Below are 14,432 nucleotides of genomic sequence, written 5' to 3'. Positions count from 1 at the left end.
ACAGGGACAGGGGCCAGAGCACTGACCCCGGGGCAAGTAAAGAGGCCGGAGCGCTGACCCCGGGACAGGGACAGGGGCCGGACCGTTGACCCTGGACAGGGTGAGGTGCCGGATTAGTGACCCCAGGACAGAGATAGCGGGCTGGAGCACTGACCCCGGGACAGGGACAGGGGCTGAAGCACTGACCCTGGGACAGGGACAGGGGCTGGAGCACTGACCCAAGGACAGGGACAGGGGCCGGAGCGCTGACCCCGGGACAGAGACAGGCCAGAGCACTGACCCTGGGATAGGGACAAGGGCCGGAGCACTGACTCCAGGACAGGGACAGGGACTGGACCTCTGACCGCAGGACAGGGACAGGGGGCTAGAGCGCTGACATCGGGACAGGGACAGGGGCTGGAGCGCTGACCCCGGGACAGGGACAGGGGCTGGAGTGCTGACCTCAGGACAGGGACAGGGGCTGGAGTGCTGACCCCGGGACAGGGACAGGGGCTGGAGCACTGACCTCAGGACAGGGACAGGGGGCTGGAGCACTGACCCTGGGACAGGGACAGGGGCTGGAGCATTGACCCACGGATAGGTACAGGGGAAGGGGCCAGAGCATTGACCCAGGGACATGGACAGTAGCCGGAGCACTGACCCCAGGACAGGGAGAGGGGCCGGAGCACTGACCCCAGGACAGGGACAGGGGCTGGAGCACTGACTCCAGACAGGGACAGGGGCCAGAGCGCTGACCCCAGGACTGGGACAGGGGCCGGAGTGCTGACCACAGGACAGGGACAGGGGCCGGAGTGCTGACCCCGGGACAGGGACAGAGGCCAGAGCATTGACCCCGCGACAGGAACAGTGGCCAGACCATTGACCCAGGGACAGAGGCCGGACCACTGACTCCGGGTCAGGGACAGGGGCTGGACCCCTGACCCCGAGAGAGGGACAGGGGCCAGAGTACTGACCCCGGGACAGAGACAGGGGGCTGGAGAATTGACCCCAAAATAGGGACAGGGGCCGGAGTGCTGACCCCAGGACAGAGACAGGGGGCCGGAGCATTGACCCCGCGACAGGAACAGGGGCCAGACCGTTGACCCAGGGACAGAGGCCGGACCACTGACTCCGGGTCAGGGACAGGGACAGGGGCTGGACCCCTGACCCCGAGACAGGGACAGGGGCCGGAGTACTGACCCCGGGACAGAGTCAGGGGGCTGGAGAATTGACCCCGAAATAGGGACAAGGGCCGGAGTGCTGACCCCGGGACAGAGACGGGGGCCGGAGCACTGACCCCAGGACAGGGACAGGGGCCAGAGCGCTGACCCCAGGACAGGGACGGGGCCGGAGTGCTGACCCCTGGACAGGGACAGGGGCGGAGCACTGACCCCTGGACAGGGATCAGGGACGAGAGCACTGACCCCGGGACAGGGACATGGGCCAGAGCACTGACCCCAGGACAGGGACAGGAGTCTGGAGCTCTGCCCCCGGGACAGGGACAGAGGCTGAGCACTGACCCCGGGACAGGGACAGGGGCCATAGCGCTGACCCCGGGACAGGGACAGGAGGCTGGAGTGCTGACCCCAGGACAGGGACAGGAGGCTGGAGCGCTGACCCCAGGACAGGGACAGGAGGCTGGAGTGCTGACCTCGGGACAGGGACAGGGTCCGGACCGTTGACCCTGGACAGGTTCAGGCGCCGGAGTACTGACCCCAGGATAGAGATAGGGGGCTGGAGCACTGACCCCAGGACAGGGACAGGGGCTGGAGCACTGACCCTGGTACAGGGACAGGGACAGGGGCTGGAGCACTGACCCCAGGACAGGGACAGGGGCTGGAGCACTGACCCCAGGACAGGGACAGGGGCCGGAGCACTGACCCTGGGACAGGGACAAGGGCTGGAGCGCTGACCCCGGGACAGGGACAGGGGCTGGAGCGCTGACCCCGGGACAGGGACAGGGGCTGGAGCGCTGACCTCAGGACAGGGACAGGGGCTGGAGCACTGACCCCGGGACAGGGACAGGGGCCAGAGCGCTTACCCCAGGACAGGGACAGGGGCCGGAGCTCTGACCCCGGGACAGGGACAGGAGGCTGGAGCGCTGACCCCAGGACAGGGACAGGGGCCTGAGCACTGACCCCGGCGCGAGTAAAGGGGCCGGAGCGCTGACACTGGGACAGGGACAGGGAGACGGAGCCCTGACCCCAGAACAGGGACAGGGGCCAGAGCATTGACCCCGCGACAGGAACAGGGGCCAGACCATTGACCCAGGGACAGAGGCCGGACCACTGACTCCGGGTCAGGGACAGGGACTGGGGCTGGACCCCTGACCCCGCGACAGGGACAGGGGCCGGAGTACTGACCCAGGCACAGAGAGAGAGGGCTGGAGAATTGACCCCAAAAAAGGGACAGGGGCCGGAGTGCTGACCCCGGGACAGAGACAGGGGGCCGGAGCACTGACCCCAGGACAGGGACAGGGGCCAGAGCGCTGACCCCAGGACAGGGACAGGGGGCCGGAGCACTGACCCCGGTGCATGTAAAGGGGCCGGAACGCTGACCCCGTGACAGGGACAGGGGCTGGAGCGCTGACTCCGGGACAGGGACAGGGGCTGGAGTGCTGACCCCGGGACAGGGACAGGGGCTGGACCTCTGACCCCGGGACAGGGATCCGGGGCTGAAGCACTGACCCCGGGTCAGAGACAGTGGCTGGAGCGCTGACCCCGGGACAGCGACAGGGGGCTGGAGCACTGACACAGGGACAGGGGCCAGAGCACTGACCCCGGGGCAAGTAAAGAGGCCGGAGCGCTGACCCCGGGACAGGGACAGGGGCCGGACCATTGACCCTGGACAGGGTGAGGTGCCGGATTAGTGACCCCAGGACAGAGATAGCGGGCTGGAGCACTGACCCCGGGACAGGGACAGGGGCTGGAGCACTGACCCTGGGACAGGGACAGGGGCTGGAGCACTGACCCCGGGACAGAGACAGGCCAGAGCACTGACCCCAGGACAGGGACAGGGGCCAGAGCGCTGACCCCAGGACAGGGACGGGGCCGGAGTGCTGACCCCTGGACAGGGACAGGGGTGGAGCACTGACCCCTGGACAGGGACAGGGGCGGAGCACTGACCCCTGGACAGGGATCAGGGACGAGAGCACTGACCCCAGGACAGGGACAGGAGTCTGGAGCTCTGCCCCCGGGACAGGGACAGAGGCTGAGCACTGACCCCGGGACAGGGACAGGGGCCATAGCGCTGACCCCAGGACAGGGACAGGAGGCTGGAGTGCTGACCCCAGGACAGGGACAGGAGGCTGGAGCGCTGACCCCAGGACAGGGACAGGAGGCTGGAGCGCTGACCCCAGGACAGGGACAGGAGCATGGAGCGCTGACCCCGGGACAGGGACAGGAGTCTGGAGCGCTGACCTCGGGACAGGGACAGGGGCCAGAGCATTGACCCTGCGACAGGAACAGGGGCCAGACCATTGACCCAGACACAGAGGCCGGACCACTGACTTCGGGTCAGGGACAGGGACAGGGGCTTGTCCCCTGACCCCGAGAGAGGGACAGGGGCTGGAGCACTGACCCCGGGACAGAGACAGGGGGCTGGGGAATTGACCCCGAAATTGGGACAGGGGCCGGAGCACTGACCCCGGGACAGGGACAGGGGCCGGAGCACTGACCCCGGGACAGGGACAGGGGCCGGAGCACTGACCCCGGGACAGGGACAGGGGCCGGAGCACTGACCCTGGGACCGGGACAGGGGCCAGAGCATTGACCCAGGGCCAGGGACAGGGGCCGGAGTGCTGACCCCGGGACAGGGACAGGGGCCGGAGCACTGACCCCGGGACAGAGACAGGCCGGAGCACTGACCCCGGGACAGGGACAAGGGCCGGAGCACTGACCCCGGGACAGGTACAGGGGCTGTACCTCTGACCCCGGGACAGGGACAGGGGCTGGAGTGCTGTCCCCGGGACAGGGACAGGGGCTGAAGCGCTGACCTCAGGACAGGGACAGGGGGCTGGAGCACTGACCCTGGGACAGGGACAGGGGCTGGAGCATTGACCCAGGGACTGGGACAGGGGCAGGGGCCAGAGCATTGCCCCAGGGACAGGGATAGGGGCCGGAGCACTGACCCCGGGACAGGGACAGGGGCTGGAGCATTGACCCAGGGACATGGACAGGGGCCGGAGCACTGACCCTGGGACAGAGACAGTAGCCGGACCACTGACGCCAGGACAGGTATAGGGGCCGGAGCACTGACCCCAGGACAGGGACAGGGGCCGGAGCACTGACCCCGGGACAGGGACAGGGGGCTGGAGCACTGACCCTGGGACAGGGACAAGGGCCGGAGCATTGACTCCCAGGACAGGGACAGGGGCCGGAGCACTGACCCCGGGACAGGGACAGGGGCCGGAGCACTGACCCCGGGACAGGGACAGGGGCCGGAGCACTGACCCCGGGACAGGGACAGGGGCCGGAGCACTGACCCTGGGACCGGGACAGGGGCCAGAGCATTGACCCAGGGCCAGGGACAGGGGCCGGAGTGCTGACCCCGGGACAGGGACAGGGGCCGGAGCACTGACCCCGGGACAGGGACAGGCCGGAGCACTGACCCCGGGACAGGGACAAGGGCCGGAGCACTGACCCCGGGACAGGTACAGGGGCTGTACCTCTGACCCCGGGACAGGGACAGGGGCTGGAGTGCTGTCCCCGGGACAGGGACAGGGGCTGAAGCGCTGACCTCAGGACAGGGACAGGGGGCTGGAGCACTGACCCTGGGACAGGGACAGGGGCTGGAGCATTGACCCAGGGACAGGGACAGGGGCAGGGGCCAGAGCATTGACCCAGGGACAGGGACAGGGGCCGGAGCACTGACCCTGGGACAGAGACAGTAGCCGGACCACTGACCCCGGGACAGGGACAGGGGCTGGAGCACTGACCCCGGGACAGGGACAGGGGCTTGGGCACTGTCCCCAGGACAGGAGCTGGAACATTGGACAGGGTTGTTTCTCTGTGTCTCTCCCTGGTTTCAGGGATTGAGGTGTTTGTGTTGATGGTATTTCCTACTCCTTGTTTCTGTCTCTCAGGACCTGCTGTTTAGTGTGTGTGGACTCAGCATCCTGTCCACCATTATCTGCACCCTCTCTACCGTGATCTGCTGCATCCAGATGTTCACTGTTGATGTCCTGCACATTGTGAGTATTCAGTTAACATCACAGGGTCAAGAGGGGTGCGGTGGGAGATAGGAGGAACCAAGAAATAGGGTGTCTGAAAAGCACACATTGGCACAAAGCACCAAAGTGTGTCTTGAGACCATCTTCAGCTGCTTCATCAATGACCTTCCTATCATCATAAGGTCAGAAGTGGGGATATTCGCTGATGATTGCACAATGTTCAGCACCATTCGTGACTCCTCAGATACTGAAGCAGTCCATGTCCAAATGCAGCAAGACCTGGACAATATCCAGGCCTGGGCTGACATGTGGCAAGTAACCTTCACACCACACAAGTGCCAGGCAATGACCATCTCCAACAAGAGAGAATCTAACCATCTCCCCTTGACATTTAATGGCATTACCATCAGTGAACCCCCACTATCAACATCCTGGGGGTTACCATTGACCAGAAACTGAACTGGACTAGCCATATAAATACTGTGGCTTCAAGAGCAGGTCAGAGGCTGGGAATCATGCGATGAGTAACTCACCTCCTGACTCCCCAATGCCTGTCCACCATCTACAAGGCACAAGTCAGGAGTGTGATGGGATACTCCCCACTTGCCTGGATGAATGCTGCTCCCACAAAACTCAAGAAGCTCAACACCATCCAGGACAAAGCAACCCACTTGATTGGTACCACATCCACAAACATTCACTTCCTCCACTATCGATGCACAGTAGCAGCAGTGTGTACCATCTAATAGACATGACCTCCCCTTAACAAAACCATGCTGACTGTCCTTGATTAATCCCTGCCTCTCCAAGTGTAGATTAATTCTGTCCCTCAGAATTGCTTCCAATAGTTTTCCCATCATTGAGGTTAGGCTGACTGGCCTGTAATTCCCTAGTTTATCCCTTCCTCCCTTCTTGAATAATGGTACCACATTGGCTGTCCTCCAGTCCTCCGGCACCTCTCCTGTGGCCAGCGAGGTATTGAAAATTATTGCCAGCCCCCCCCTGCTATCTCCTCCCTTGTCTCACTCAACAGTCTGGAATACATTTAATCTGGGCCTGGAGATTTATCTACTTTTAAGCCTGCCAGACCACTTAGAACCTTCTCTCTTTCTATGCTAATTTCTTTAATTATATCACAGTCCGTCTACCTGATTTCCATACCCACATCGTCCCTCTCACTTGTGAACACTGACTCCATACGCAGATGACCACTACAGTCCTTAATGGGTCCTACTCTTTCCTTAGTTATCCTCTTACTGTTAGTGTACTTGTAAAATAACTTTGGATTTTCCTTTATTTTACCTGCCAATGTTTCTTCATGCCCCCTTTTTGCTCTCCTAATTTCCTTTTTAAGTTTCCCCCTACGCATTCTATACTCCTCTAGGGCTTCTGCTGTTTTGAGCCTTTGGTATCTGCCATAAGCTTCCCTTTTTCTCTTTATCCAATCCTATATATCCCTCAACATCCAGGATTCCCTGGGTTTGTTGATCCCACCCTTTATCTTTACTGGAATATGTTGGCCCTGTACTCTCCCTATTTCCTTCTTGAATGAGTCCCACTGCTCTGACGCAGATTTACCTAAAAGTAGCTGCTCCTAGTCCACTCTGGCCAAATCATATCTGATCTTATTAAAATCGGCCTTCCCTCAATTTAGAACTCTGATTTCTGGCCCATCCTTGTCCTTTTCGATAACAACCTTGAATCTAACGGAGTTATGATCACTATCTGCAAAATGCTCCCCCACTGATACCTCTATCACTTGCCCAGCTTCATTCCCTAAAATTAAATCCAGGACCGTCCCCTCTCTTGTAGGACCTTCTATGTATTGGCATAAAAAGCTCTCCTGGATGCATTTTAAGAATTCTGCTCCCTCTAAACCTATCACACTGTGACTAACCCAGTTAATGTTGGGGAAGCTGATACCCCCCACTATTACCACCCTATTATTTTTACACTTTTCTGAAATTTGTCTACATATCTACTCTTCTATTTCTCTCTGACTGTTTGGGGGCCTATGGTACACTCCCAGCAATGTGATTGCTTCTTTTTAGTTTTTTAGTTCTACCCATATGGCTTCATTTGAGGAGCCTTCTAAGATATCATCCCTCCTTACTGCTGTAATTGATTCCTTGATCAATATTGCGATACCCCCTCCTCTTTTACCTCCTTTCCTGTCTCGCCTGAAGACCTATATCCTGGAATATTGAGCTGCCAATCCTGCCCCTCTCTCAACCATGTCTCAGCAATGACATCATACTCCCATGTGTTAATTTGTGCCCTCAACTCATCTGCCTTATTTGCATTAAAACAAATACCATCCAACCTTGCCAAACTCCCTTGTGTCTTAACTGGCCTATAATTTCTATGCCTTCCAGACTTACTTGCTCTCTCCTCTAATCTTGGCTTTGCATGTCCCCCTGCTGAACCTCCTCTCAGGATCCCATCCCCCTGCCAAGTTAGTTTAAACCCTCCCCAACAGCACCAGCAAAACTCCCCGCAAGGATGTTGGTCCCATTCTGGTTCAGGTGCAACCCGTCCACCTGGTACAGGTCCCACCGCCCCCAGAAATCTAAAGCCCTCCCTCCTGCACCATCTCTCCAGCCACGCATTCACCTGGACTAACCTCCTATTTCTATACTCACTAGCAATAGCACCAAAAGTAATCCAGAGATTACTACCTTTGAGGTCCGTTTGTCAATCTGCTTGCTCGCTCCCTAAATTCTGCTTGCAGGACCTCATCCCTCTTTCTACCTAAGTCGTTGGTACCAATATGTACCATGATCTCTGTCTGTTTGCCCTCCCCCTTTAGAATGCCCTGCAGCCGTTCAGTGTCATCCTTGACCTTGGCACCAGAGAGGCAACATACCATCCTGGAGTCACATCTATGGCCGCAGAAATGCCTGTCTGTTCCCCTTACTCTCGAGTCTCCTGCCGCTATTGCTCTTCCCCTCTTTTCCCTCCCACCCTGTGCAGCTGAGCCACTCTCAGTGCCAAGAGTGTGGCTGCACTCCCCAGAGGGAGCATCACTCTCATTGTTTTCCAACACAGAGAAACGGTTCTCGAGCGAGATGCACCCTGGGGATTTCTTGACTACCTGCCTGATATCTTCTGACTGATGGTCACCCATTCCCTCTCAGTCTGCACTTCCGTAAGTTGTGGGGTGAACATGTCTTAAAAATGTGCTATCCACGAAACTCTCAGCCTCACGGATGTACCCCAGTGTCTCCAGCTGCCGCTCCAGCTCCGAAACTAGGAGCTCAAGTAGCTGCAGCTGGTGGCACTTCCTGCACACGTGGTCAGTCAGAGCGCAAGGAGTATCTAGGACTTCCCACATGTTGCAGGCGGTACATCACATGGGACTGAGCTGTCCTGCCATGCCTCTAGTCGAAAAAAACCCCTCACTTTAAGTTAAATACAGTAAAAAAAATTTAATTATTTATGTACTTTAAATAAAAACTAGAACTCTTAATCTATTTTAAACTGGAGAAAAACTGGAGAACAAACTGGAGAAAAACACTTGCCCACTCCTCACCAATCAGCTCTCACCTTTGTACTGATGTCACTTTTTGAAGCTTCCCCACAGTCACGCTGGTTCTGATCTCTCCGCCGTTCTCTTGCACTGTTTTGTGATGTCACTCTTGTTATGGTGCAGATGTGAGGGGGTAAATTTGGGAATGGTGCAGATGTGAAGGGGTAAATTGAGGAATGGCGCAGACGTTTGAAGGGTAATTGGGGAATGGTGCAGATTTGAGGGGGTAAATTGGGGAATGGTGCAGATATGAAGGGGTAAATTAGGGAATGGTGCAAATTTAAGGGGGTAAATTGGGAAAGATGCAGATTTGAGGGGGTAAATTGGGGAATGGTGCAGATTTGAGGGGGTAAATTGGGGAATGGTGCAGATTTGAGGGGGTAAATTGGGGAATGGTGCAGATATGAGGGGGTAAATTGGGGAATGGTGCAGATATGAGGGGGTAAATTGGGGAATGGTGCAGATATGAAGGGGTAAATTAGGGAATGGTGCAGATTTAAGGGGGTAAATTGGGAAAGATGCAGATTTGAGGGGGTAAATTGGGGAATGGTGCAGATATGAGGGGGTAAATTGGGGAATGGTGCAGATTTGAGGGGTAAATTGGGGAATGGTGCAGATATGAGGGGGTATATTGGGGAATGGTGCAGATATGAGGGGGTAAATTGGGGAATGGTGCAGATATGAAGGGGTAAATTAGGGAATGGTGCAGATTTAAGGGGGTAAATTGGGGAAAGATACAGATTTGAGGGGGTAAATTGGGGAATGGTGCAGATATGAGGGGGTAAATTGGGGAATGGTGCAGATTTGTGGGGGTAAATTGGGGAATGGTGCAGATATGAGGGGGTAAATTGAGGAATGGTGCAGAAATGAGGGGGTAAATTGGGGAGTGGTGCAGATTTGAGGGGGGAAATTGGGGAATGGTGCAGATTTGAGGGGGTAAATTGGGGAATGGTGCAGATATAAGGGGGTAAATTGGGGAATGGTGCAGATGTGGGGGTAAATTGGGGAATGGTGCAGATATGAGGGGGTAAATTGGGGAATGGTGCAGATATGAAGGGGTAAATTAGAGAATGGTGCAGATTTAAGGGGGTAAATTGGGAAAGATGCAGATTTGAGGGGGTAAATTGGGGAATGGTGCAGATATGAGGGGGTAAATTGGGGAATGGTGCAGATTTCAGGGGGTAAATTGGGGAATGGTACAGATATGAAGGGGTAAATTAGGGAATGGTGCAGATTTAAGGGGGTAAATTGGGAAAGATACAGATTTGAGGGGGTAAATTGGGGAATGGTGCAGATTTGAGGGGGTAAATTGGGGAATGGTGCAGATATGAGGGGGTGAATTGAGGAATGCTGCAGATATGAGGGGGTAAATTGGGGAATGGTGCAGATATGAGGGGGTAAATTGGGGAATGGCGCATATGTGAGGGGGTAAATTGGGGAATGGTGCAGATATGAGGGGTTAAATTGGGAAAGGTGTAGATATGAGGGGGTAAATTGGGGAATGGTGTAGATTTGAGGGGGTAAGTTGGGGAATGGTGCAGATGTGAGGGGGTAAATTGGGGAATGGTGCAGATGTGAGGGGGTAAATTGGGGAATGGTGCAGATATGAGGAGGGTAATTTTTTCCTCCTTACCTCCAACAGCTGGTTCCACAGCGATCCAGATCCATGAACCCAGAATGCAACTCTCCTCATGATAACTTCCTGCGGCACATGTCTGATCCAGATGAATTTGTTCCACCTGTCCCACCTCCTCCGTACTATCCTCCAGAGTACACGTGCAGCTCAGAGACTGACGCTCAGAGGTAAGCAGACCCTTCATGCTTTGGTCTCAATTGACCAGTTTAACCACAGCCAAGCTCTGAGCTTCTCGGTGTTTGTTTCTCTCACAGTATCACCTATAACGGTTCCATGGACAGCCCAGTCCCCCTGTACCCCACTGACTTCCCACCACCATATGAAGCTGTCATTGGGAACAGCACTGCCAGTCAGGTAGGAGAAGCCGATAGGACAGTCTCTTCTGAATGGAGGGCTATTAAGCTGCGTAATGGAGCAGCATTAAATTGGGTGACGGAGCAGCATTAAGTTGGGTGACGGAGCAGCATTAAGTTGGGTGACGGAGCAGTATTAAGCTGAGTGATGGAGCAGCATTAAGCTGGGTGATGGAGCAGCATTAAGCTGAGTGTCAGAGCAGCATTAAGGTGGGTGACGGAGCAGCATTAAGCTGGGTGACGGAACAGCATTAAGCTGGGTGACGGAGCAGCATTAAGCTGGGTGTCAGAGCAGCATTAAGCTGGGTGATGGAGCAGCATTAAGCTGGGTGACGGAACAGCATTAAGCTGGGTGACGGAGCAGCATTAAGCTGAGTGTCAGAGCAGCATTAAGCTGGGTGACGGAACAGCATTAAGCTGGGTGACGGAACAGCATTAAGCTGGGTGACGGAACAGCTTTAAGCTGGGTGATGGAGCAGCATTAAGCTGGGTGACGGAGCAGCATTAAGTTTTGTGACGGAGCAGCATTAAGTTTTGTGACGGAGCAGCATTAAGCTGTGTGACGGAGCAGCATTAAGCTGGGTGACGGAGCAGCATTAAGCTGTGTGACGGGGCAGCATTAAGTTGGGTGACGGAGCAGCATTAAGCTGTGTGACGGAGCAGCATTAAGTTGGGTGACGGAGATGTATGAAGCATAGGGTGTACCGGGGCCCTGGGGGGTTATCTTGGGGCGATGTCAGAAGTATTTCTAGGGACGGGGGCAGATCAGGGCAGTGGGAGAATCGGGGCAACGGAGGAGTATCAGAGCGACGGGGAAGTATCAGGGCAATGGGGGGAGTTTTGGGGTTCAGTCTCTGTTTCTCACTCTCCAAATATTCAGGTGACGGATTTTGATCACCAGCTCACCGAGATCTCCAACTCCAGCTTCTGTGAACAGATCCTGTCGACAGCTTTCAGCGGAGAAGGTAACGGTGGGGGAGAAGACCCCAAAAATACTCCCACCCCCATAAATAACGCCACTCCCAAAAATCCCCTCCATCCTAAAAATCCCTCCTGCCCCAAAAATATCCCCCACACCCCAAAAATATCCCCCACACCCCAAAAATATTCCCCACACTCCAAAAATATCCCCCACACCCCAAAAATATCCCCCACACCCCAAAAATGCCCTCCACCCCCAAAAATATCCCCCACACCCCAAAAATATCCCCCACGCCCCAAAAATATCCCCCACACCCCAAAAATATCCCCCACACCCCAAAAATATCCCCCACACCCCAAAAATATCCCCCACACCCCAAAAATATTCCCCACACTCCAAAAATATCCCTCACACCCCAAAAATATCCCCCACACCCCAAAAATATCCCCCACACCCCAAAAATATTCCCCACACTCCAAAAATATCCCCCACACCCCAAAAATATCCCCCACACCCCAAAAATATCCCCCACACTCCAAAAATATTCCCCACACCCCAAAAATATTCCCCACACTCCAAAAATATCCCCCACACTCCAAAAATATCCCCCACACCCCAAAAATATCCCCCACACCCCAAAAATGTTCCCCACACTCCAAAAATATCCCCCACACCCCAAAAATATCCCCCACACCCCAAAAATGTTCCCCCACACTCCAAAAATATCCCCCACACCCCAAAAATATCCCCCACACCCCAAAAATATCCCCCACACTCCAAAAATATTCCCCACACCCCAAAAATATCCCCCACACTCCAAAAATATCCCCCACACCCCAAAAATATCCCCCACACTCCAAAAATATCCCCCACACCCCAAAATATCCCCCACACCCCAAAAATATCCCCCACACCCCAAAAATATCCCCCACACCCCAAAAATATTCCCCACACCCCAAAATATCCCCCACACCCAAAAATATCCTGCATCCCAAAAAAACCCTCCACCCCCAACAAAACCTGTCAACCCCCAAAAAAACCACTTCGCCCCAAAATATCCCTCACTCCCCAAAAATATCCCCCAGCCCCAAAAATCCCCTCCACACCAGAGGATCCCCTCCACCTCCAAAAATATCCACGCCCCTAAAAATAACCCCCACCCCCAAAAAACCCTCCACCGTCCCAAAAACCCCTCCACCCGCTCTAAAATCTCCTCCACCTACCCAAAAATCCCTCCACCCCTCTGAATACCTCGTCAGCCCCCAGAAGTACCTCTCCACCCTCCCAGAAACCCCACCCTAGAAATGATGCCCCACCCCCAGAAATAACCCCACCCTCTCTCCTGAAACTACACTCTCCCCCGTAACTACACCCTCTCCCCTAAACTAAACCATCTCCCCCTAAACTACACCCCCTCCCCAAAACTACACCCTCTTCCCCCAAAACTACAACCTCTCCCCCTAAACTAAACCATCTCCCCCAAAACTACACCTTCTCCCCCAAAATGACATCCTCTCCCCCAAGACTCACCCGTCACCCAAAACTACACCCTCTGCCCCCAAAACTACACCCTCTCCCCTCAAAACTACATCCTCTCCCCCAGAACTAGCCCTGCTCCCCCTAAAACTAGCCCCGCTCCCCCTAAAACTACACCCGCTCCCCCTAAAACTACACCCGCTCCCCCCAAAACTAACCCCTCTCCACCCAAAGCTACACCCTATCCAGGCAAACACTGCACCCTCCAAAACTATCCCTCACTCTCCCCCTGTTACACCCCCTTACTCACTCCCCCACACTCACACCCTGTCTCCCTCCCTCCCTCCCCTGCTGGCTCCCTCTCCTTCCTTCACTCCCGCTCACCCTCCCTTCCTCCCCCTCATCATCCCTCACCCTCTCCCTCCCTCCCTCTGTCTCTCTCTCTCCCTGACCCTCTCCTTCCCTCACTCCCCCTCTCACTCATCACTCCCTGTCATTCCTTACCCCACTCCAACACCTCCCAATACCTCTGTATAACCTCTGCCCCCCCCCCCCCCACCCTCTGGACGTCTCCCGTTGGGATTGACCGGATTTTCCTGTGTTTTCCTTTTCCCAGGCTCCATGGACAGTGGCTCCCTGATGATGTCTGAGATTATCGATATCCCAGATGACAGCAGCTGCTCCGAAGATTCCTGCCTGATGGGAGTCCAAGGCTCCGTGGACCACATCCGCAGCAGGAGCAGCATGCAAAGGGGTGCTGAGACCTGCGGCCCCAGCCTGGAGGCTGAGCAGTACCCGGCTAACCTCAGAGCCTGTGTCAGGAGCGGCCGTTCCTTCTCCTGTAGTGCCTCCAACCGATACTGCTCCAAGCAAGTCACTGGAGAGGACATTCTCACTCAGAGCTGCCAGCGCCTGGAAGCAACAACTTCCTGTAGTCAGACTCAGGCGCAGGAAGATTGGCTGAGCAGACAGAGGAACTGCTCTGACTCCTCTGACACATCGGCCTTCCAGATGCTGCCGGATAATTCATCTCAAGGTTCCCAGCAACAGCGTCCTAGCCGACGTTACAGTGAGAGTTCCCGGCCACAGAGCCCACTGAGAAGCCTGGCTGCCTGCCCTTTAACCAGGTCAAATAGTGACCCTGCTCTGTGTGTAACAAGTGACACAGGTGAGTGGAAAGTACCTGCATCACCCAGGCTTCCCCCAGCTGAATCCCTTGTACTGTTTATTGATGCATTAGGGAGGGAAGGAGGGGCAGAGGGGATGAAGGAGGATGGAGGGGCCAATGGGACAAGGGGGAGGGGGGGGGAGGGTGGGGCGGGGGGTGTGGGGTGGTGGAGGGAAGGATTGGCGGAATGGTCAGAGAG

At 56.0% G+C, this 14,432-nt stretch overlaps 1 protein-coding gene across 1 annotated transcript in view; it reads left to right on the top strand.

Moving 5' to 3' along the window:
* The window catches only part of fam189b (family with sequence similarity 189 member B), a 129,741-nt gene that overhangs the window by 112,384 nt on the left and 2,925 nt on the right, over nucleotides 1-14,432 (top strand). Inside the window, exons 2-6 of the mRNA XM_041179699.1 lie at nucleotides 5,063-5,170; nucleotides 10,321-10,481; nucleotides 10,569-10,668; nucleotides 11,548-11,632; nucleotides 13,682-14,233. Coding sequence (XP_041035633.1) covers nucleotides 5,063-5,170; nucleotides 10,321-10,481; nucleotides 10,569-10,668; nucleotides 11,548-11,632; nucleotides 13,682-14,233 — 1,006 coding nt within the window. The remainder of the gene's footprint in view (nucleotides 1-5,062; nucleotides 5,171-10,320; nucleotides 10,482-10,568; nucleotides 10,669-11,547; nucleotides 11,633-13,681; nucleotides 14,234-14,432) is intronic.

The sequence above is a fragment of the Carcharodon carcharias genome, chromosome 36 (genome assembly GCF_017639515.1).
Source record: "Carcharodon carcharias isolate sCarCar2 chromosome 36, sCarCar2.pri, whole genome shotgun sequence".
Lineage (NCBI taxonomy): Eukaryota > Metazoa > Chordata > Chondrichthyes > Lamniformes > Lamnidae > Carcharodon > Carcharodon carcharias.
The sequence above is the reverse complement of the archived record's forward strand: the minus strand, read 5'-3'. Positions and strand labels throughout refer to the sequence as shown.